This window comes from Garra rufa, chromosome 5 (genome assembly GCF_049309525.1).
Source record: "Garra rufa chromosome 5, GarRuf1.0, whole genome shotgun sequence".
NCBI lineage: Eukaryota > Metazoa > Chordata > Actinopteri > Cypriniformes > Cyprinidae > Garra > Garra rufa.
In genome coordinates this window covers 7,224,769-7,246,683 of record NC_133365.1, presented here as the reverse complement: position 1 = coordinate 7,246,683, position 21,915 = coordinate 7,224,769, and the positions used below count along the sequence as shown (strand labels likewise).

The following is a 21,915-nucleotide window of genomic DNA, read 5'->3' as shown; positions in this document are numbered from 1 at the left end:
ATGGAATAGTAAAGAGGAGCAAAGCTGGAATCCAGGAGGAGAAGATGAGCAGTGATTTGGTCACCATTGCGGATCCACCAATAGGAAGTTGTTACAGGGTCAAAACGCCCAAGGAATGTTGGACACTCTCTGATGACATCAGCTCTTCCTGGCCAAGACTACATTCATGCAAGATGAATGTAAGAGAGGCATCTTCTATATTCATATTGTATTGTGTTAGTTAGAATTTTAACTAGTAATAACACATACTAACACGGTAAATGTAGTATGAATGAAGCAGCAAAAACATCTGCTGTTACCACTATGGTAACCTTGTTTAACTGAATGGTTCTAAATCCCAAAAGAATTGAACATTAAATACAATCAAGTCTCTCTCTTTTATCCATGAAGTCACATGGAAGGCATGCTGGGAACTGAAGTTTCAGTAATGCCAACAGCAAAAATAAGTGTGAGTACTTGATTGCTTCACATTCACACCATAATTTATTTCAGTAGATTGCATATTATATTAATTACATTAATCAAATGTAAAGAAATCAACTACAGAAGAGAACCATGATTTTGTACATCCCAATCTGAATAAATCATACAGCCTGTTTTTTTCTCTTTTTTTTTCTTCATTGACTGAAGAGCAGACAGCTGCTCATGAGAGGACTCAGATCTGCCAGATGGCCATGACTATTGTAAAGCTCATTCTGATAAAATGCCCTTGTTGGGCTGGCAGAACCGCTTGCAGCGATCAAGAGGGCCATGGGTTCCCAGTGGCGGCTGGCAGGAGAGCCAATATTTCCCTAGCAACTCACTGAAGAGGTCAGTCAATTGCTGCTATTTGTAGTGTTGAGACTACAAGAGAGGCAAACCGTACATTAAAGCTCATTCACAGAGATCTCCTCTACGAAAACAACACATTCTCTTGGGATTTGTTTGATCCTCAGTTCTAAATGACGGGAAATCCTGGGAAAGGTTTTGATGAATATTGCAAAGAGGAATGTTATGAAATAAAGTGGAAAATCAAATATAAAATGTGTCAAAACAGACCTGTTCATCTCAATGGTAGTTATTTTCCCCCCAAACCTCAGGGTTATATGCTGTGACATTGCTTTCATGTCAGTTAAGTATTTTCCCCACCCTAAATTACCATAAAATGTCATTGTAATGCATTCTGATGACTTAGATTAGATTTTTACCTTTTTTTTAACTATAGTGAAATGTTCAGTAATGAATATTTATTATTGTCATTAAAATAATGCCAAGAACAAAACAAGCTTACATTTCTCGTTTGCATTTCATTCTTTTTAATATAAACTACATACTTACCCCTTTGTATTGACCCTTTTTTTTTTTTTTTTGCATGGCATTTTATTTTTAAAATGCAATGCAATGCAAAATCTAAAATGCCACAAAATGCAAAGATACCGAAATAATAATAATAAAAGAGAGGCAGGAGTCAAAGTGGTCTAATTTTACCAACTAAATGTTTTATTTGTGTTTTGCAATGACACTGGCTTTTTAAATCTCTATTTTCTTCTGCACTTGCTATCTTAGGAGATGCATTGGAATTGTAAACAGTGAAAATGATAAAATACATTTCATAAAACTACTTACAAGCAGTGTACGTCCAAGGCAGAGGACGACCATACCTGCTCCGCCCCGATTTATAACAATACATGTCATTTTATAGCTTTAAGGTTCACATATTTACATAGTTACAGCAACGCTTCATGGTACGCCCACAAAACCTTGTGTGTTTTTATCTTTTTATCATTTTTTCTTAAGAATCATATATACATCCATTAACCCGGCTGCCTGCTGCCAGGGAAACACAGTTAGAATTATGTGTGTACTAATGTAATTCTTACATTACCTGCAACTTACAATAAAATTAATACAGAGCTCAATCCATTGTCTTTTCCATAAAAAAGGTAGACTTATCCATAAGATAAGTCAACAAATAAAAATACTAAACATATTGCACTTACATCAGGACAGCTGTGGACCTGGAATAAAGTGGAAAAGGGAAATTCAGCTGAGTGCAATGAACAAAGCAACCAGTGAAACCTCTAAATAAATAACTACATTTTTGTACTGGTAAAACATGTCGTCTTATTAACAAATATATAGGGATAGATCCTAACTGACCTTGTGCCCTATTAAATATAGAGTGCATGATTAAACCTAAAGTCCGGAGAAACAACATTTTAAGTGTAGAAACAGAAGGTGAAATAAGTCTGGAAGCTTCATAGTTGAGTGCCGTAATGTCCTGAGAATACTGTCTCTTCCATTCTTAACGTGGAGCTACAATGAATGGCTTATTGGCTTTACATATCGCAGCTAAGCATGTTATAGTCTTTAGAGACCAGCGACCAACTTCAAGTCCATTTCGAGCTCAGAGCAAAACTCTCCAGTCTTCAGCTGCAGTTTGGTCCATTCCTCTTATTTATGAATTGTGATTTAAATTATGCTTTGTGCCAGCATTTCATGTGATATGGAGTCGACGGACATGGTTGAAGGTTCACAGGAACACCGTTGAGTGATAAGTGCATGATCGTCGCCGTTTTCTACGTGTCATCCAGACATCCAACTCCGCAGGGATGAGCCATTTCTGAAATGTCCAGGAAAGTCATCATGAAATGGAGAAGAAAGAGAGGTCGGTGGTACCAACAGTGCTCGAGCAGAAGAAGAGAAAGATGCTAAACAGTACCCAGCTGTCTTAGTGTTACAGAGGCAATAATCTCCTCTATTGTCTCCAGTACACTTGGAAAACCTATTAAATAACAAAATTCAAATGGGAATAACCAGCATTATTCAGCATGGTGGTGCCCCACTCGTCCAGCGCCATTAGGTCGGGTCACACTACCTTTTCCTCTATCTTTCACCGCTTGTAAACGACGCCTTGTGCATTTCTCCACTCCCTGTCTTTTTGCCACATTAACAAATAGAATGGCTGATGAGAATGAAATGCTAAGTGAAAGAAACCTCCCCAATGCTACTTTTTTTATAGTCTCTCTCTGGCTCTCTCACTCTATCATCTTAGGAGGAGGAGGATGTCGACGTGGTGCTGGCTTTCTTTTGGTTCACTAAGTCCATGTAGAGTTCTGAGCGCAGAAATCGAGCGTACGAGTCTTTCTCCATCAGGCCGTATATCCTCCTCTGGGCCAGGTCGAAGCAAGAGCGATTGATGTTTTGCAAATTCTCTTTAGTGTGTTCCCTGGTGTAGGAATCCAAATTCACCTGCAGGACAAACAAAAAAAGCCATTATTTTCAAGTCAACAGTCAAGTTATGCCTAGATTACAGACAGTTTAGTGAGAAAGCACATTTGCAGATTTCCCCCACTCCATTTATGGACTGTCTATAGACCGCCTGCTCCAGAAAGGACACTTTCCAGCAGCGTTCAGCTGTATTCCTAATTAAACACAGCTGAACCCATTAATCAAGGTCTTCAAGATCCCTAGCAGCAGTGTTGGGGGTAACGCATTAACGCGAGTTACGTAATCAGATTACTATTTTCAAGTAACTAGTTTTTAATTTACAAGAAAATATTTGAGTTACTTTTCCAAATAAGTAATGCCAGTTACTTTTTCCCCATTTATTGATTGAAAGTTCTCCTGTCCCCATGTTAAGAGAAATCCGGAATGAGATGTTATAAATGTGAACATGCATTAATTCATCCCACTCACAAAAAAAAAAAAAAAAACAGATTTAGTATTCCTCAAAATAATTAAAAACAGTGAAATGCAACTCAGAATATGACGCAAACCTGCAATAATTAAATATGTTAAGTAGTACGAATATCTTTTATGTCTTTAATACCATTTTAATAACCAGTGTCTGCTTCTGACCTTTAATGATTCCTTGCAACCATACTAAAAAGCAAAACTAAAACTTTTTTTTTCACTTTGGTCAACTTTACAGACGTGAATTTATTTTTTTGGTGTGAAAGGGCCAAAAATAGGACTTTTTATATTAAAAACAAACAAGCAAACACTGCCCAGATTTAAAAAGTAACGCAACGCATTACTTTCCATAAAAAGCAACTAAGTAATGTAATTAGCTGCTTTTTTAAGGAGTAACTCAATGTTGTAATGCATTACTTTTAAAAGTAATTTTCCCCAACAATGATCAGTAGAAACTTCTGCGCAGGTCTGATGGAGCAAAACTCCCTCCAGGAGCTGGATTGGACTGATTGGTCTAATGAATAGTTTTTATTTTATTTTTTATATTCCGTATGAAAACAAAGTAATGTTTACTTTGACCATGAAATACATTAGGCTTACTATTTGTTGTGTTGGTGTACAAAACATTTTGACATACCATGCAAACTTCATCCCATATCTTTTGTTGTTTAGTGATTTAGTGTATAGATTTTTGGTGCCCAATGTTTATGTTTGGTGTTAAAAAATATATATATATAAACCTGCTCCTAGATGACATATAAAGCAAACGTTGGTTGGTCTTTTAACAGGTTGGTAAGATGGTCTATTCCAGTCTAAGATGAAAAGAATAAGATGAAAAGTCAAAGATCTGACAACTTAAATCTACACAAAGCTAAGCCTGAGCAAGTTCTTTAGCTTTGCTGCTGGAAATTGCTGCAAGGTCCTGCTGCTCATCTGATTTTGAATTTCCAAACCGCTTTCCAAGTTTGCAAAATGAAAACATGCCCTCATACTATCTGCTGTGTTGTGCGGCCAAGAGGGAGACCATTAGTCAGGCATGACATCATATCCTCCATGGCTTCTACTTTGACCAATTTTTCAGGCTCATGACACAAAGCAGAGTATTTTAAGAACATTTCCAGCCCTTTTCTACGCTGCTAAATACAGAATGGCAGCATTGTTTATGCTCAGAGAGTGGCACTTTCTCGGCTCTCAATTAATATCTGGAACGACTTTTAGTGTCAGATGTTTGCCGTCTGTAAAATTTGAACTAAATTTGAGACCTCATACTCACCTCCTTACAGGACTGGATGGCGATGAATTCCGCAAAGATTTTCTTAGCTTTCGATGCCATCTTGGACTGGGATTTAATCTTCTTGTAATCCTCGCAGGCCAGCCAGAAATCCAGATTCTCTTCGCTAAACTCTGTGCGCAGGAAAGCTCTAAACGCCGCCAATCCATCTGATGAGGGAGAGAGGGGAAAAACAAAGAGGCAGAAAAGGGGAGATGTTATTGGATGGATAAACAGAGAACCATGGCAACGGCAGCCTCCACTGAAGAGGCAGCGCTGAGCGCCAAACCCTGAGTCACTACTTAGCGCATTAACATGAGAACACGGCTCCAACCAGCGATTTAATTACATTTGTTCTTCCTCCGAGACTCCTGCCGCCATGCCCTGGACGCCACGAAACATCTTCATAATTATTATTATTTTTCAGCATTTCTTATTTTAATTGAGTTCTTGACTCACTTTCAGTGACTCAAGATGAACTCACATTATCTATGCTGCAGGTTGCTATAGCTGCCAAACACATGAAGGTAAGCACTGCAGCAAAATCAAACCGCTTGTACTGATTTTAGATCATCCTTGAGTAACCCGCAATACCAAAGTAGCTCTTTTTTTTTTCTTAAAGCCTAAAACAAGTTAAAACCAATCCTCTAGTGTCACATTGACTTCCTTATACAGTAGCACAAAACTGACATTTTTTAGATTTCCTCTCAGCTCTAAAGGCGCCCAGTACTAAAATAGAAGGAAGCGTGGCCCCATCCCAAAACACGTAATCACCTTTCCGTTCTCATAAGAGCCTGCTGATAACAGCATGTGGATGCTTTCAGCCTTTCATATGAGGGAAACAATCACTGCGGAAAAAGACATCTCCTGCCTTAAATCTCAGACCTAATTGCGCCACAAGCACTTTCAACGTCACAAAATGACTGAATTTGATTAAAAACCATGATATGGATGGTAGGGTTTTGTCTGAGTCCATATGGATCTAGGACTCAATTCATCTGAGATTACTATGAGAGCCATTGACCACGTTCAACAGACCGTTCATTCTGTGACTCAGAGCAGGAAGTTGAAAGCATGCATGCTTAACACAATGCAACAATGCAGTCACCATCCCGGTGGATTCGAGCCAAGCCAATGGAATTCATCAAATACATCCAATACAACAAGTTCATTGCATACATAAAGAAAGGAAATGACAACATAAAGAGAATATGTCTTACATTTGTGGTTGAGCAGCTTGTCCAAAGATTCACCCCACTTCATTGCCTCTTCTGGAGTGGGCCTGCAAATAAAGGCAGAACGGTTTTTCAGCAAACCCATCTCTGTCAGGTTTCTCATTGTATGACCCATTCGAATCTCTGCCCTTCTCTCGCTCGAGTGTGTGTGTGCGCGTCTGTCGAAGTGTGTGAGCATCTGAGTAAGTCTCTCTTGGATGGCCTCTTTTATACTTTCCACTGTGGAGAGGAGGGGCGGGATCAGGTTGCACCAATAGGATTACGTGTCAGCCAGAGGCTCCGCCCACAGCCTCCCTCAAAGACTCATTCTTGCCTTCATTGTCTATCTGAACTCAGCACCTACAGACTGCAGCTTTAACACTTACTTTGACACAGCCAAATAAGGGAAAAGGGGAGCGTTAACATAAAACCATAAATCAAAACAGAGTGCAAGCAAACAAGAAGATCTACGCTCTACACCTGCACTTTTTATGATGACTTCAAACTTTGGTGCACTGAGATCTGTACCATGAAACATTTTAAAATTTACAGGTCAATTGTAGCTGAACACACTTAAAATACTAATAAAAACAATATTAATCATCAGACCAAATTGGCAATAAAAACGTTTTAGCAGCACGTATCAAATCATAATTTAACCCTTTGGTGCATAACATCCTCTATATGTTTTAAACTAATTTTAACCACCAAATATGACTATATAGTTTATGTATTATGTATTTATTGTGTCATTTTTTATTTCTTTTTTATACAAATTGAAATAAAATATATTATATATATATATTAGATTTATATCAGTTGATTTGTTTCAAGTAACAAAATGTTTTACTAACCACACTGTCAATGGGAAAATTTAATATCTATTACTACCTATCCGTCTATACTATTGCAATACAGATGTGTAACTCTCTCAAAATAAATCATTTATTCACAGCAAAACTAATAAGCAAATGGTCATAAATACATTGAAAGTGCTAAACTTTCTATTATTTACATTTGTAAAAATCACTTCCAAACCTATTCATCTAAAAGACATCTTTTTAGAGCTTTCTGTGTGTGTGTGTCTGTCTCTTCCATCCCACACACATGACCAGAGAGCCACCAGCTGGATCATTACCCAGGAAGCAGGCGGACATCACAAACACACACACACACACACACACACAAACACATGCACACACTCACTTGACAGACTTCATGGATTTGTCGAGCTTGCCGACTGGGGTGCTTCCGGGAGACTCATTCCTCCTCCTCAGGAAAGCGAGTCGGTTCTTCATGTCTTTGGCCCTGCACAAAAATGCACAAAAAGGAAAGAGCTGAGTTCTGCAGGTCATAAACCAACCAACAAACCAACCGCAGTCATGGAAAACACAACCCCATAAATCCAATTCAGATCGTCATAGCAGTAACCAATAAAACGTTGTTCCGCCGTACATGTTTTCCTTAATCCGCGGTTATCGAAGTTGAGAGGACGTCTGACGTTTTCGTCGTTTCAAGAAACTCTTTCTGCCTCTCGTCAATCTCTCTTCCTCCTCGCCAGTCTTGCTTCTGAGCGAGAGGATGAGTGAAGGGAGGGTTGTGCCACTCTCCACACCATCGCTCCGCTGTTCAGGTGCCACCGGGAGTCCCGGAGGCCCTAACCTAGGGCCGATGGGCCCCGGGGACCGCTGCGGAGTGCAGCTGCATCTCCGAATCTCCAAAAACCTGACTGTTCACCCCTGGATCCACGTCTCAGGAGATGCGCGCTGAGCTCCGGAACCTCCAGATGCCCGTCCTCCCTCTGCCTGACCTCACGTACCTCTTCCAGAGGAACAGGCTTTGCACAATTTCCACCCACTGATTTCCACTGTGGCTTTGCAGATCCTCTGCCCTCATCAGCTCCATTTGGCCTCTCGTAACGCAGGCACGCGCTGATGACAGTACCAAAAAAAGAAACCGAATACCATTTTTGGCCCTCCCAAGGCCACCGTTCCCACATAAAGCACACACTGAGTGTTCCTGCTGTCCATGATTGGACAATAGGCATGAGGTGTTCTTAGACACAACATCATGTTTCTAAATGCGTTTTACAAAATGCCATACGAGAAGTTGCTGAACAAAGTATAATTTTTAAATGATTAATAATAATCAAAGTAAACAATTCTCAGTTCAGCTGTTCATGCACTTGTCACACTGAGACAGTGTATATCGGCTATGATATAACAACTTTGTGTCAGAACTATTAAATTTGTGATTTGACACTGTTTATCCATTTATTCAACAGGCAGTTTGCATTAACATCTGTTATATCTATATATACGCCCCATTCAAAAGTTTGAGGTTGGTTATATGTTTTGAAAGAAGTCTCTTATGCTCATCAAAGCTGCCTTTATGATCAAAAATACAGTAAAGACAGTAATATTTTCACAATTTAAAATAACTCTATTTGAATATATGTAAAAATGTCATTTATTCCAGTAATGCAAAGCTGAGTTTTCAGCATCATTACTCCAGTCCTCAGTGTCACATGATCCTTCAGAAATCATTCTAATATGATTTGCTGCTCAAGTAATATTAAAAACAGTTGTGCTGCTTTATATTTTATTTTTTTTATTTTTTTTCCTGGAAACCCTAATACCGTTTTCCAGGGTTCTTTAACAGAAAGTTCAAAATAACACATTTGAAAACAAATTCAGCTTTTATTTAAAATACCTTTCAATAATACAGTATATATCAAGATTTAGTGTAAAATACATGCTTAATATGTCAAAAAGGGCCTTATACTTTAAGTAATAATTTGTTATACAGCGATTTGCGTCAATGGTGTGAACACAGCAACAGCCTATGGCTATGCGGTGCAACAGCAGAAATAAGTCAAATTCTGTAATAACCGGCGGTTAATAATCTGACCAAAAATGTTTCACTCCTCTGGCTACGATGACGGAATGCGTAGACAAGCCTCAACAGGAAAAAGGAAGTCTGCAACTATTTATGACATATTATGTTGTCCTGTAGGCCGGAGCTGCTAAAAATTCCCCCTCTTTAAGCAGATCTAGCTGGTGACCATGCCGGCTAACATAAAACACCAGGCTCTTGTCTTTCGCCCTTGAGTGAAAAGATCATACATCAGGATCACAGAATTCAAGCAGTTTAATTTAGATCGTAAGTACTCCACATTTTCCAAAGCTAAGGCTGTTAGTATCTGAGAATCCAATCTGCTCGGCAAGCTGGGAAATGAAATGATGAAACATTAGTCAGCCGTGGTTTGACTAACTAAGAGGAAGTTCCTCACACCAGATGTTTGAGAAAGAAGGCGACAAAGCTATTTTGAAAACTATGAAAAATCAACTGCATTAAAAAGTATGCCAGATATTGAGGAGGCCAAATGCTACACATTATTATTACAGTTAATTACAATCAATTTTGGCTTTGTTAATAGATTATTTATGACTGGTGTTAACCTTTGAGGATGATGCCAAAGAGCTTCAATAATGATACAATATTCTGAGAACTTCATGTTGTTGTAATATTTGCCATTTCGAAAGCATTTAAACTGTTATCAAAAATCGTCAAGTCAAATCTGTTTTATATTAAGCTCTCTGACGTTTGACAAAGGCATTTACACATAAACACATCTTTTATTGTGGATTCTCTGGTGGGACATAAGAATGTGAAAGAGCTCAAAACTGAAACCCCCGTGAGTCTGCTCAGATAACATAATAACTGCTGAAATCATCAGGTTTTTTCCGAAGATAAACTGACTTGCACACATGACTTAGATTTCAAACAGCTCTCAAAACATTGAAAATGCCAAATAATGCAGTGTTTTGGATGGACTCCGATTGATTGCAAGTTTGTGTGTTAAAGTTTGCCCGCTTGCGAAATAAACGCAGCAGAGGACGCAAATAAATCACAAGATATTTAATTCCAAAGCTCTCCTCATACAAAAATAGTGCTTTTACAAGAAATAAATGAAAGTTGGCCAATAGGAATGTGTCAGACTGATTTATTTTTAACTTCCAGTGGGAGATCTGGCTTAAAATGAGAAGGACTGAGAAGGAGGGTGTTGGATCGTGCGCACAAGAGGAAAGATTCTCGTCAGTTTATGGGCCCTGGAAAATATTTAGAAGTGTAATGAAACACTTTATGATCCAGGTCGGGTTTCACTGTGATCTTATAAGCTGAGAAGCTTCGGCGAAAACAGATGAACGCAAACCATAGAGAAACCGACCTAAGAATAGTCCTTTGTCTATAACTAATGTAGAAGGTGACATAAGGCTGAGTTTGTCCTCATTCAGCCCTCAGAAAATCGACAGGTTTTGTAAGGCTCTCAAAGTGACATTAAATGCAATGCTGCCACCTACTGGATATGATCATTATCAACACTATATATGGGAGAGAGTTGTGACGCCATCAGCTTATTCACATACTTTTTCTATTTCTGACAAAATGCAGATTTAGACAACTTTTACTCAGTTTTATTACACAAGATAAAGCATGAACCACACAAAGATCTGATCTTACCATCATCGGAGCAACTGAGAACAAACTAAATTTAGAAGCTGGCAACTTCTCCAATATGCTTGAAACAACCATCAACACTTCATGTGTATATCATGATAGGGATAAGAAACAGCCATATTCAACCATATTTAACCTGTCAGGTGCATGAGAATAAACTATAACAAAATAAACTTTCGTCTGAAGATAAATAAAGCGTGTATATCCACCTTGTGCCATGTGTAGAAAAGGATGTCAAGAGATATCTAGTGATCAGATCATATTTATAGTCTTTCTTTTGGTGAACATTCCCGTGTGTGTGTGTGTGTGTGTGTGTGTGTGTGTGTGTGTGTGTGTGTGTGTGTGTGTGTGTGTGTGTGTGTGTGTGTGTGTGTGTGTGTGCGCACGTGGCCAAGGAAAAACCCTCTGGCCATTCAGTGCCACAGTGTTGAGATTCCACACTGCTTTGCAACACCGTTAGTAATAGCCATGTGGAATCAGTCAGCCTCTCATTCTGCAAGAGCAAAAAGCCATGTCCATGCCAGTGAAAATCTGCTACAGAGTATTAATCGAGCTATAAAAAGAGGACGAAAGAGAACTGAAAAATCACTTAAAAAAAAAAAATAGAACTGAAAAATCACTACATACTTGGCCTTTTGGCTAAGATAAAGCACAGTAACAGTGCTGTTACAGTACAATTTAGTGTGAGTAGCGAGTGCAGGGTAAGATGAGCTTCACCAGAGAAAAATAAGACGTACTGCATACCGGTTTTATTGCTTTTTCATAGCCCAGGAGGCTAAATAGTGATCTCAGCGTTGTTTCATTTAAAGGAATAGTTCATGCCGAAATGACAATTATGTGAATATTTACTCATCTTCAAACTTCAATATGAGTCCATAATCCATAATAACACTTTCTCTAGTTAGAAAGTCCATCTTCTGTTATCTGTTCAAAACTGTTTTTGCTTGTAAACAGTGCTTGATCAGGGGTGATTAAGACAAGATGACTTTCCGCTGGAGGACGCAATATTATGGATAGAGGACTTGGTTTGGATTTAAAAACATCTTAATGATGGATTTGTTTCTTGCAAACACACTTCACAAGATGGTAATTGATGGACTACTCTCTTAAAATTAAAGGTTTTTCACGATGCCATAGAACAGTGGCATGTCTCTATTATTTAACACACCTGATTGAGATCTTCAGCTTGTTAGTTCAGTTCATGATTCTCTCCTAATGAGCTGATCTCAATCAGGTGTGTTAAATAAGGGAGACATGCAAAATGTGCAGAGCAGGGGTCCCCCAGGACCAGGATTGAGAACCACTGCCATAGAAGAACCTTTTTTGTCTAAATGGTTCCATAAAGAACCTTTTAAAATTTGAAGAACGCCACGTTTTTGTGGCGAAAGAAGGTTCTTCAGATTATAAAAAGGTAAGAAAGAGTCCTTTAAAGAACCTCTGACTCAATGGTTCTTTGTGGAACCAAAATTGGTTCTTGTATGACAACCTTTTAAAGCACCTTTATTTTTAAGAGTGTAGAGTAGTGTGGATTACTTGTGGATCCTTGTGATGTTTTTATCAGCTGTTTGAACTCCCATTTACTGCAGGATCCATTGGTGAGCAAGTGATGGAATGATAAATTTCTCCAAATCTGATGAAGAAACAAACTCATCTACATCTTGAATTGCCTGAGAGTGAGTACATTTCAGCACATTTTCATTTCTGGGTAAACCATTACACATTTGGCTATGCTTTTACCCAAAGTGAAACTTGCATTCAGTTTTATCATTTCATGCATTCTATCAAACCCATTGCTATTACTACAGTCTTACAAATCAAGGTGCTTCAAAAGGTTCTTCAAGCTTCATTTTTGGTTCCACAAAGAACCATTCAGTCAAAGGTTCTTTTAAGAACCATTTCTTGCTTACCTTTTTATAATCTGAAGAACCTTATTTGCCACAAAGAACCTTTTGTGAAAGGTTAAAGGTTCTTATGGAACCATTTAGACAAAAAAAATTCTTCTATGGCATCGTGAAGCACCTTTATTTTTAAGAGTGTAGTGTCATGCTCTATTGTTTGAGCTATAATTGCTGACAAAGTAAAAGTACAGAACTATCAAATTAATGTCAAAAGCATAACTTGGACTTAAAATAATTAATTAAGTGAAGGTTTTGGACAAATTTTATATATCAAAATTAAACAAGAATATGCATTTAGGTGAAGCTTGAAACATTTAGGAATTACTAATTTACCCTACTAATTTACAAGTTAAAGTTTTGAACTACTAGGCTCTTTAACTAAGGCGAGACACAGGTGAATAGGGTAAAAAACAACAACTAATAGTTGTCACCTTACTTACCCAGATTATTGATTTCATTGATAATTGAATTTTTTTTTTTTGAATATAATTTTTTTGTATTACAAGTCTAAAATGTTAGGTTTAAATATGCAAATGAGGCATTATACATTTGTAGTACAAAAATCTAAACACTGGATGAAGTCAGTTTCAAAATTCTTGCTTATTTTTTGGACATATTAAGAGTCAAACATTTTTACAGACGGGATTTTGAGTCTCTCATTTGTCACAACTTTGAACAGATAGAAAACAATGTATTTTTTTTTTTTACTATTTTGGGGGGATAAAATGTATAAAATCAAGCAAATTATATACGAACAAATCCCTCTGTAAAAACCTTCAGAATATAGACAGGAATAAAAATGCAAAGTTTGGTGTGTGTAAATGTTACTAAAGTTGAGATTTATGGCTCAGCGTAGGAGAAAAAACTCATTTTGAGAAAACAGCCTTTAAAAATCTGTATTGCAATTGAAATCTATTGACACAAATAGATAAAGTGCTATAAAAGAAACACTTAACAGTGTCTTTTGTTTGTTTTCTTTCCAGTAGTCTGAAAAAACACTTTATGGAACACCAAAAAGCCCAAAATCTCAAACTTCACAGGTACATGAAAAAACTGTGGTTTTGCCTGCAGTGTCTTTTCAGACACCATGTGGCATAGTGCATGATCGGTTGCATGTCCAGTTGTGTCAGATGCTGTGTAAGCAGGACATATGCAGTGGGAAAAGCCATGAAACGTGACTGCATTGCTTGAGCGAGGCAGCAGTCAAACGTCTGTCATGCTTGAGAGATCGTGACCCCTCATTTAGAGAAAAACATTGGGCTAATTATCAAGCAGAAGCAGCTGCTCCCGCGCCTCCTCTCGGCGCAGGCCTGTAATCTCTCGACAGGAAGGACACGCCCTCACTGGAATTTATCAAATTAGGATGCTCTGATCCAGCTCCTCTGCGCCTGTCGACAGACATTTCCCCACGGCCAGCCCTGCAGGGTAAGCCAGAGATAGAGGAGGAGAGGAGATGGTTGCAAGCCACAATTATCTCCAGGCTTTGCCAATTCCCTCTCTGCCCGGCTCATATTACTGCCCATAATAGAGCTCAGCGCTATTCCAGGCCGTGAAACCAGGACACTTGCTGTGGGAAAGACATTTAGAACGTGACAGCTATTGTGATGACTCGCGGTAAGACTTAAAACAGCTTAAAACAGATGTGATATGGGTTCACGTCCAAACAGGAGTCCTGTTTTGAAAACGCTGGATTTCTATACCAAAACACTGGTTTAGATACGGATGATGTCATATTTGTTCAAGCAATGTGTTTCTGTGTGAGTGCATGCACTTCATAATACATCTACTCTTGTTAAGTATCGTATAAATGTCTCACCATCACTTTAATGTCACCATAAAATGGAGACCATTTTCATTGCATGGAGAAACTTTAGAGTAGTCATATGGAATCTTACATATTAAGTCAAAAAAAAATTCTCAAAGCTTATATATATATATTTTAAATTGCAAGAGTTTTAAAAATACACATCCAATTCATCAAGCTCATCAAGCATTTATACTTTCATTTTTAATCTAACATTACTCTCTATTATGATTCTAATTTGAGTTTCTATTACTTAAATGGTGTACATGTTTTATAAAAATATCAAAAATATTTAATAAAGTAAATAATGTATAAACACTTAGTAACTGGAATTGTACATTATTGCCTTTTTCACTTATTTTGTCATTAAAGAAAAGTAAGCTATAGGGGAAATGTGCAAAATATCAATTACATGAAGAACTTTAGGAATGGACACACAGAGTTTATCTGACAGTTCATACCAATAAATAAATAAATAAAATTATATATGTGACCCTGGACCACAAAATCAATTATAAGGGTCAGTTTTTTTAATCGAGATTTATACAATTAAATGTATGGTTTGATAGGATAAGACATATTTGGCTGAGATACAACTATTTGAAAATCAGGAATCTGAGGGTGCAAAAAAATAGAAATATTGAGAAAATGCCTTTAAAGTGGTCCAAATGAAGTCCTTAGGAAAGCATATCACTAATCAATAAATAAGTTTTGATATATTAATGGTAGGAAATATACAAAATATCTTCATGGAACATGATCTTTACTTAATATCCGAATGATTTTTGGCATAAAAGAAAAATCAATACTTTTGACACATAGGCCTACTATTTTTTATATTTTTGGGGGGGGTTATTGCTACATATATACCCGTGCTACTTAAGACTGGTTTTGTGCTCCAGGGTAATACACACCCGCACACACACACTTTTGTTTTTGTTTTTTTTTCTAAATAAAACAATTTTGTTGAATCAATCCAGAGATACTTTAAAATATACAATTTTTTCAAAAATTCTACATGAAGAACTACTTAAGTAGAAAACACTTAAGTTTACTAAAATATTAATATAACACAAAATAGTAAAGACACCTTCAGGTAAATAACTGGCAAGAGCTTCAACATAAACAATCCGAAGCAGAAACTCAAAACATTAAACCCTAAACAAAGAGGAGCTGTAACATCAGCACTTCACGTGAAACTCTCCCAAATGCCCTGTCAGATAAACCACTTGAGACGTGAACTCCAGTCACCCTCATCTTTTCCCTCTTCTAAAGTAACCTCTAGCTTTCTATTTTTACCTCCCTCCTTCCCTCTTCTCATTATTGTGAGAACTCTCAGAGCAGCAGAGGAGACACTTATAGGAGCATTTTGGTCCCTACCTTTCAAGGTACTTCTCAGAGAAATCCACCATTGTGTGTAACATGTGTGTGAGGGGTGCTGGGACGTCACATTCCTCTAACCGCACACAGAGAGCCTCTGTGTCTTTATATAGCACAGGATCTCACAGAGGCAGAACTAGTGTGAGCCAATCACAAGCCAGATCTCCACTGCCATAGACTGCTGTACTGTGTGTCAGTGTGTTTACAGCACACTTACTGATCCACATACAGTCTGTCTGTCTGTCTGCATGTAGTTGACAGCATATCTATGAATATTTAGTAATTATGTTACATTTATTATGAGTGGATATTGTAGGTGGTGTGAGTAATCACAATTTTATATTTATTTATTGTTCACTTAAAATAAACGTGATATCACATCTGTCTCTCTTTATGTTTCTATCTTGGTTTATGGCATCTAAGCTAACTGTGACGTTATATATATATATATACATACATATATATATATACAGTGGTGGCCAAAAGTATTAGAACACTAGTATTTTCACCAGATAATATGGTTTTAAGTCAGTTATTTCTATCTTTTGCTGTAGTGTGTCAGTAGGAAATATCAGTGTACATTTCCAAACATTCATTCGCCATTAATTGTAATAATCCAGAGAGATTTTTGTTTGCACAAGGAGTCTGACAATAGCCAGTGTTCTACACAGAGCTCATCATCATCCAGTGAAGACATGAAGAAACAGAACAAACTGAATGAACTGTGGCAACGTCTCCAATATGCTTCAAGAGGCCTACCTGCAAAGCTACAGTACTGTTAAGTTTTAGGCACTTTTGTAAAAATGCTGTAAAATGAGGATGCTGTCAAAAATAATGCCATATATAGATTTTCTTTATCAATTAACTACTATTGACTAAATGAAATCAACATTTAGTGACCATCCCTTGCATTTAAAGTAGCTTTTGCCATAGGCGCACTTGTCTTGCATAGTTTTTCATGTCTTTTGAAGAATCTTGGAGATGTTGCCACAGTTTTTCTGGATTTAGTCTGTCTCAGTTTCTTCAGTTTCTTCATGTCATTCCATACAGACTGGATGATGATGATATGATCAGATCTCTGTGGAGCACTGGCTGTTGTCAGAAGTGAAATATAAACTAAAATAATTGTGAGAAAAAAAGTCATATTTAATATTTTTACTCAGCAAGGATGGATGAAATTGATCAAATGTGACTGTAAAATGTAAAAAATGCATCACCATTTCCAGAAAAATATTAAGCAGCTCAACTTTTTTCCAACATTGATAATATTAGGAAATGTTTTCTAGTATCAAAAAGAAAAAAGTTCTTTAAAAAACAATAGAAATCCTATGGACCCCAAACTTCTGAATCTGAGTTATACAGTCAAACCAAACTTTATTCAGAAACCAGCTGTATTCGCTATAGTTTAGAAAATGGTGAAATAAATAAAAATAAAAATATGACAAGAATTTATAGTTACACTGTGTTAGAACAATTTCATCTAGATAATGTCAGATAAACTTTGATAGAAAGGTTATGTAATGAATTACAATCAACCAAAAATTCAGACAACTGTTAGTTTGACATATTTACACAATGCTTAATTTTGTTCAGTCTGTGGTGTAAAAAAAATACACAACAAAACATGATCAGGTCAAATTGTCTGAATAATTTATGTTCCCAAATGTTTATCAGTTTTCCTAGTAGTCCACTGTATGGGTATAATATGTCACAGTTTTCTTTATTTTGCTATCCTCAATTACATAAATGAACTAGAGTGGCCTGCACCCACTAGTAAAAAAACAAAAAGATCACAAATTATATCTGTTGTCTGAATAATTTTTGGTTTGACTGGATTTCTCCAGGTTGTGTAATTGGAGTTTGACCTACTTTTTTATTACTATCCAAAAGGTATCTGTCATTTATTGTAGACAAAAATGGCAAAAATGCTAGTTAGGTTTCAAATTCTAAAATAGATACACACCTACGTAAGCTCTAGAAAAACTGTCTTAATTCATCCATTAAAATCCCTTCGACAAAACCTGATAAAATATCATAAGTTTGTAGATTTATATGCCTTTGACATTAGAGCACATGCACTGGATCATTGAGACCGTTCATGATCACGTTCAGCGGCTTTCACCAGGTGCCCGGTAATTGAATTTCTCTTTGAATGGAAACGCTCATAATGTGGTGATGTGATGACAGTCACTCTAGCCACCACACCTGGGAACTGTGGTCGCAAGCTCCTGTTTACAGTGAAGGTTAGAGTCTGCGAATGCATACTGTAACGTGAAAGCAGCTGTGTCCTGGGCCTTTGGGTCAGCCACAGCTCAGCTGTTTTCAGATCAGCTGAACATGCAGACTGGACGTCTTTCTCTTTCACCAGTGGTCTGCAGCTATACTGATCTAAGAGCACTAGTGTCTGCTTTCTGTGTCTAGTCTGCTGTCATAAACCAGGTGCCAAAAAGTTCTTAGGGAAAAAAAAAACGTCCTGCTTTTAGAGCCAAACCAGGTGCAGCTGGTATCACGTGAACTGATCTGTGAAGGTGGACTTATTTTACCCTTATTAGGTGCTTCTAGCAACTTAAGATCAATTTCACACATCATTGTGTTCTCAAGTGTCTTTTTTTGGAACAAACACAAGAAGGAGAAAGTGAGATTGTTGTAAGGGGTGGGTTGTAACACCTTCAGTTTAACAGCTTAAAAACAAGGATTTTTTAAATTCATGTTTAACCAGCATCCTCCTGAGATGACAATAGAAGTTGTACAGCATCTTTGTGTTTAAATAGGATTTACAGAACAAAAAAGGTAGAAAAAATAGTTTATTATGATTTTTAAATTGTGTTTTTGTTCAGTCACCACCAATGGTGGAAGATTTGATGTTTCGATATGAGGAGCCTGATTGACTACGGATCCCACAGTTCATTAAGTTAATATTACAGCCTATCACTGCTGTAAATAAAAATGTGAAAACAAAGAAGCTTTTAATATATATTTTTAATGGGCGTGAATAAATCCAACCACCCCTGTGACAGATTTAAGTTTCACTTTTCATGATCCGTGACAGAGAGAGAAGCATCTTGCCGCTTCTACCAGCCAATGTTAACACCTTGTCCAAACCAGACACGATGCAACATGATTCCAGTTACAAGAAATTTGGCTGTCCATACCAGACGCGACACGACACCGCGATGTGAGAGAATCACTGAAATATCACAGCCATTCATAAGCGAGAAGCACACTGCTGTCCCAACGAAATGGACAAGCTTATAATCTAATTCATAAATATTAAACATTTTTAACATCGTTAAAACTACATACTGAGTGACTGATACCTTCTTTGTCACGGAAAACACCTGTAGGCTTGCATTGAGTTTGGAGTTTTAACATAGGCCTATATGTTTGCTTTAACTTATGTTTGCAAATCTGTTTTTGCTTTCAGTATGGCTATAAATGTCATGCAATATGATATTCAAACTCATATGTGACCCTGGACCACAAAACCAGTCTTAAGTCGCTGGGGTATATTTGTAACAATAGCCAAAAATACATTGTATGGGTCAAAATTATTGATTTTTCTTTTATGCCAAAAATCATTAGGAAATTAAGTAAAGATCATGTTCCATGAAGATTTTTTGTAAAATTCCTACTATAAATATATCAAAATGTAATTTTTGATTAGTCATATGCATTGTTAAGAACCTAATTTGGACAACTTTAAAGGTGATTTTCTCAGTATTTAGATTTTTTTGCACCCTCAAATTCCAGATTTTCAAATAGTCGTATCTCGGCCAAATATTGTCCTATCCTAACAAACCATATATCAATAGAAAGCTTATTTATTGAGCTTTCATATGATGTATACATCTCAGTTTTGTAAAATTTAACCTTATGACTGGTTTTGTGGTCCAGGGTCACATATTAAACATTGAATAAATAATTCCCCAAAATAATAAAAGTGTTATTTTAGGGTGGAGTAACCGAGTGCGCTGCAGTGTGTCAGCAGAGCAAGGGATCCAGAACAAAAATGAAACTGCCAGAAGAGCACCAAAACGGTATACATTGCTTGAATTTACTAATGAAATAGACAGAATTTGAAATCTGAGACTTTTTTGTTTTATATCAAACATAACAAAGCACAGAGCTTAGTGTGTTGTAATTTATTGGATAGGAGGCGCACTTTGTACTGTTTATTCATCAACTGAAAACAGCGTAGATCAAAAGATCATTTGGGATTTATTTGGGACCAATCAGCGTCAGGGGTTTGGTGTTGTGGACTTTCCTACTGGTGCAGGGATGTGAGGGAGGCGGAGCGAAAGTCCACAACACCAAACCCCTGATGCTGATTGGTTGGAACACTGTTTGTTTATCTGTGGAAAGGTTGGTAATGCCGATTGTTTTTTTGGCATATCTCGGACCCTAGGCTGACCAGAGAGACGCGGTTTTTTCACAGACAATTTATGGAGCAGGCAGCGAGCGGATCGTGAAGAAAGGTCAGCTGAAATTGACACTTTATGTTTTAGGCTAGAAATCGCTGATACAACCTTTAAAGGTTCTTTATAGAACCATTTAAACAAAAAAGGCATCGTGAAGCACCTTTATTTTTAAGAGTGAGCTATGTTTATTTTTTTGTGTTAAAGTGTCAGCATGTTGCCTAATTCTGTGCCCAAAAGCAGTTTGAATGATCTGAATTCATTACTAAATTGATTGGCTTTCATATGCAGATATTTCTTTCTCAGCGAGATCTTTTATTACAAAAGTGAGAAAACACTTTTGCAGCTATATAAAACTATGATAAGAGATCTCTATCATATGACTAATCACTTTAGATTCTCGCTTGTTGCTAAGATGTCATATATATATATATATATTCTTGTTTCATTCTAGTTTAATGTTGTGATCTCATTCATCTTAACAAGGCTCAATTTCACATATATTTCGCAACAGAGTGCTGCCCACATTCCACTCTCGCTATAACACTTCAGTAATTGCATATGCTGCATTGTGGGCATTCACTGAGTCATGGTGAAGAATGAAAGCATGTGTGTGGACTCAAATAGGCCATCTTGATTTTGGTATATATAGTCCAGAAATGAGAGCAACAGTTTTGTGCGTGGTAACAAAATATTTTAAACAAACGCCTCTCTGAACTGATATGCGATAGGAAAAGAGAGAAGTAATGGATCAGATATAAGGCGTATTCCTGTTGGTCGACTGTCAAAAGATAAATCCATTGTTGTTAGTCTCCACCACTGTCCCAGTTGCCAGCTTGGTTTCTTTTGTAACGTTCTCTGGATCAAACAATAGCGGGTGGAGTTAGTGTGAATAACCTTTGCCAACAAGATTGGATAGTATAAGACAACAAGATGTCAAGTTTTTCATTTGTGTTATTTAAATGTAGTTAACTGGTCAATCTGTGCTGTTTAGAATCAGGACACAGCTTATTTTACACGTGAACTTTGGTATGAAGCGGATGAAACCAGTCTCAAACTTTCACATGTGTATGAATGGAAGTGAATTCAGTGCAAAGTCTAGTGTTACTGTGACTTAATCCAGCTGAAACAACAGAATCAGAACAGCTGCAAACTAGTAGTGTGTATCTGCAAAATAACTCAAAACCAAAACATGCACTACTTGCACTGAGCTATGATGTATTTCTGATTTAAAACAAATGTGGCTTGTTAGTTTTCTTATATATTTTTGCGGTAGTCATCTAGTTCTCAAAACACCACTTAAAATAAGTGTCTGCAAGCAGATTAAACTAAAACCATCCTTTTGAGAGACAGAGATATTCTGAACATTACTGCGTTCAGCAAGGCAGTAGAATATGAAGTTTTAATCCCTCAAGCGGATCTGGGAAAGCAGTGGCTGCTAAACATACCAGATCATTTCACCACAGATTAGCCTGAAGCACTGCGTCTGAAAGACTAATAAATGGTGTCAATGCTCTAAACACTTCTCTTCATGCCTGATAAAATTAATTTTGAAATGAAAGATCGTCATGATCAATATGGGGGGAGGACGTAAATAGGATTTATTTGTTTGTTTCTGATAGGTAGTGTAGGTGCCCTTATCACAAATGCCTGATCTGTTTTAAAAAGAATGTGGAAGTAGTTTCAGCTCTTTGGATGTGGATTGAGTCTCTCCTGTGCAAGAGCAAGAGCTATTGTG

General features: G+C 37.2%; 1 protein-coding gene across 5 annotated transcripts in view; it reads right to left on the bottom strand.

Moving 5' to 3' along the window:
• Window positions 1-1,456: 1,456 nt before the first annotated feature.
• The window catches only part of rgs3a (regulator of G protein signaling 3a), a 162,600-nt gene continuing 142,141 nt past the window's right edge, over window positions 1,457-21,915 (bottom strand). For 3 of the 5 annotated variants that reach the window (XM_073839383.1, XM_073839379.1, XM_073839380.1), the window contains 4 exons: window positions 7,366-7,467; window positions 6,166-6,227; window positions 4,949-5,115; window positions 1,457-3,231 (listed from right to left, as the gene is read on the bottom strand). In XM_073839383.1, coding sequence (XP_073695484.1) covers window positions 3,031-3,231; window positions 4,949-5,115; window positions 6,166-6,227; window positions 7,366-7,467 — 532 coding nt within the window. In that variant the 3' untranslated portion in view covers window positions 1,457-3,030. Of the gene's footprint in view, window positions 3,232-4,948; window positions 5,116-6,165; window positions 6,228-7,365; window positions 7,468-7,614; window positions 7,871-15,762; window positions 15,832-21,915 lie in introns of those variants that run through there. The other 2 variants (XM_073839381.1, XM_073839382.1) reach the window with 2 other exon arrangements.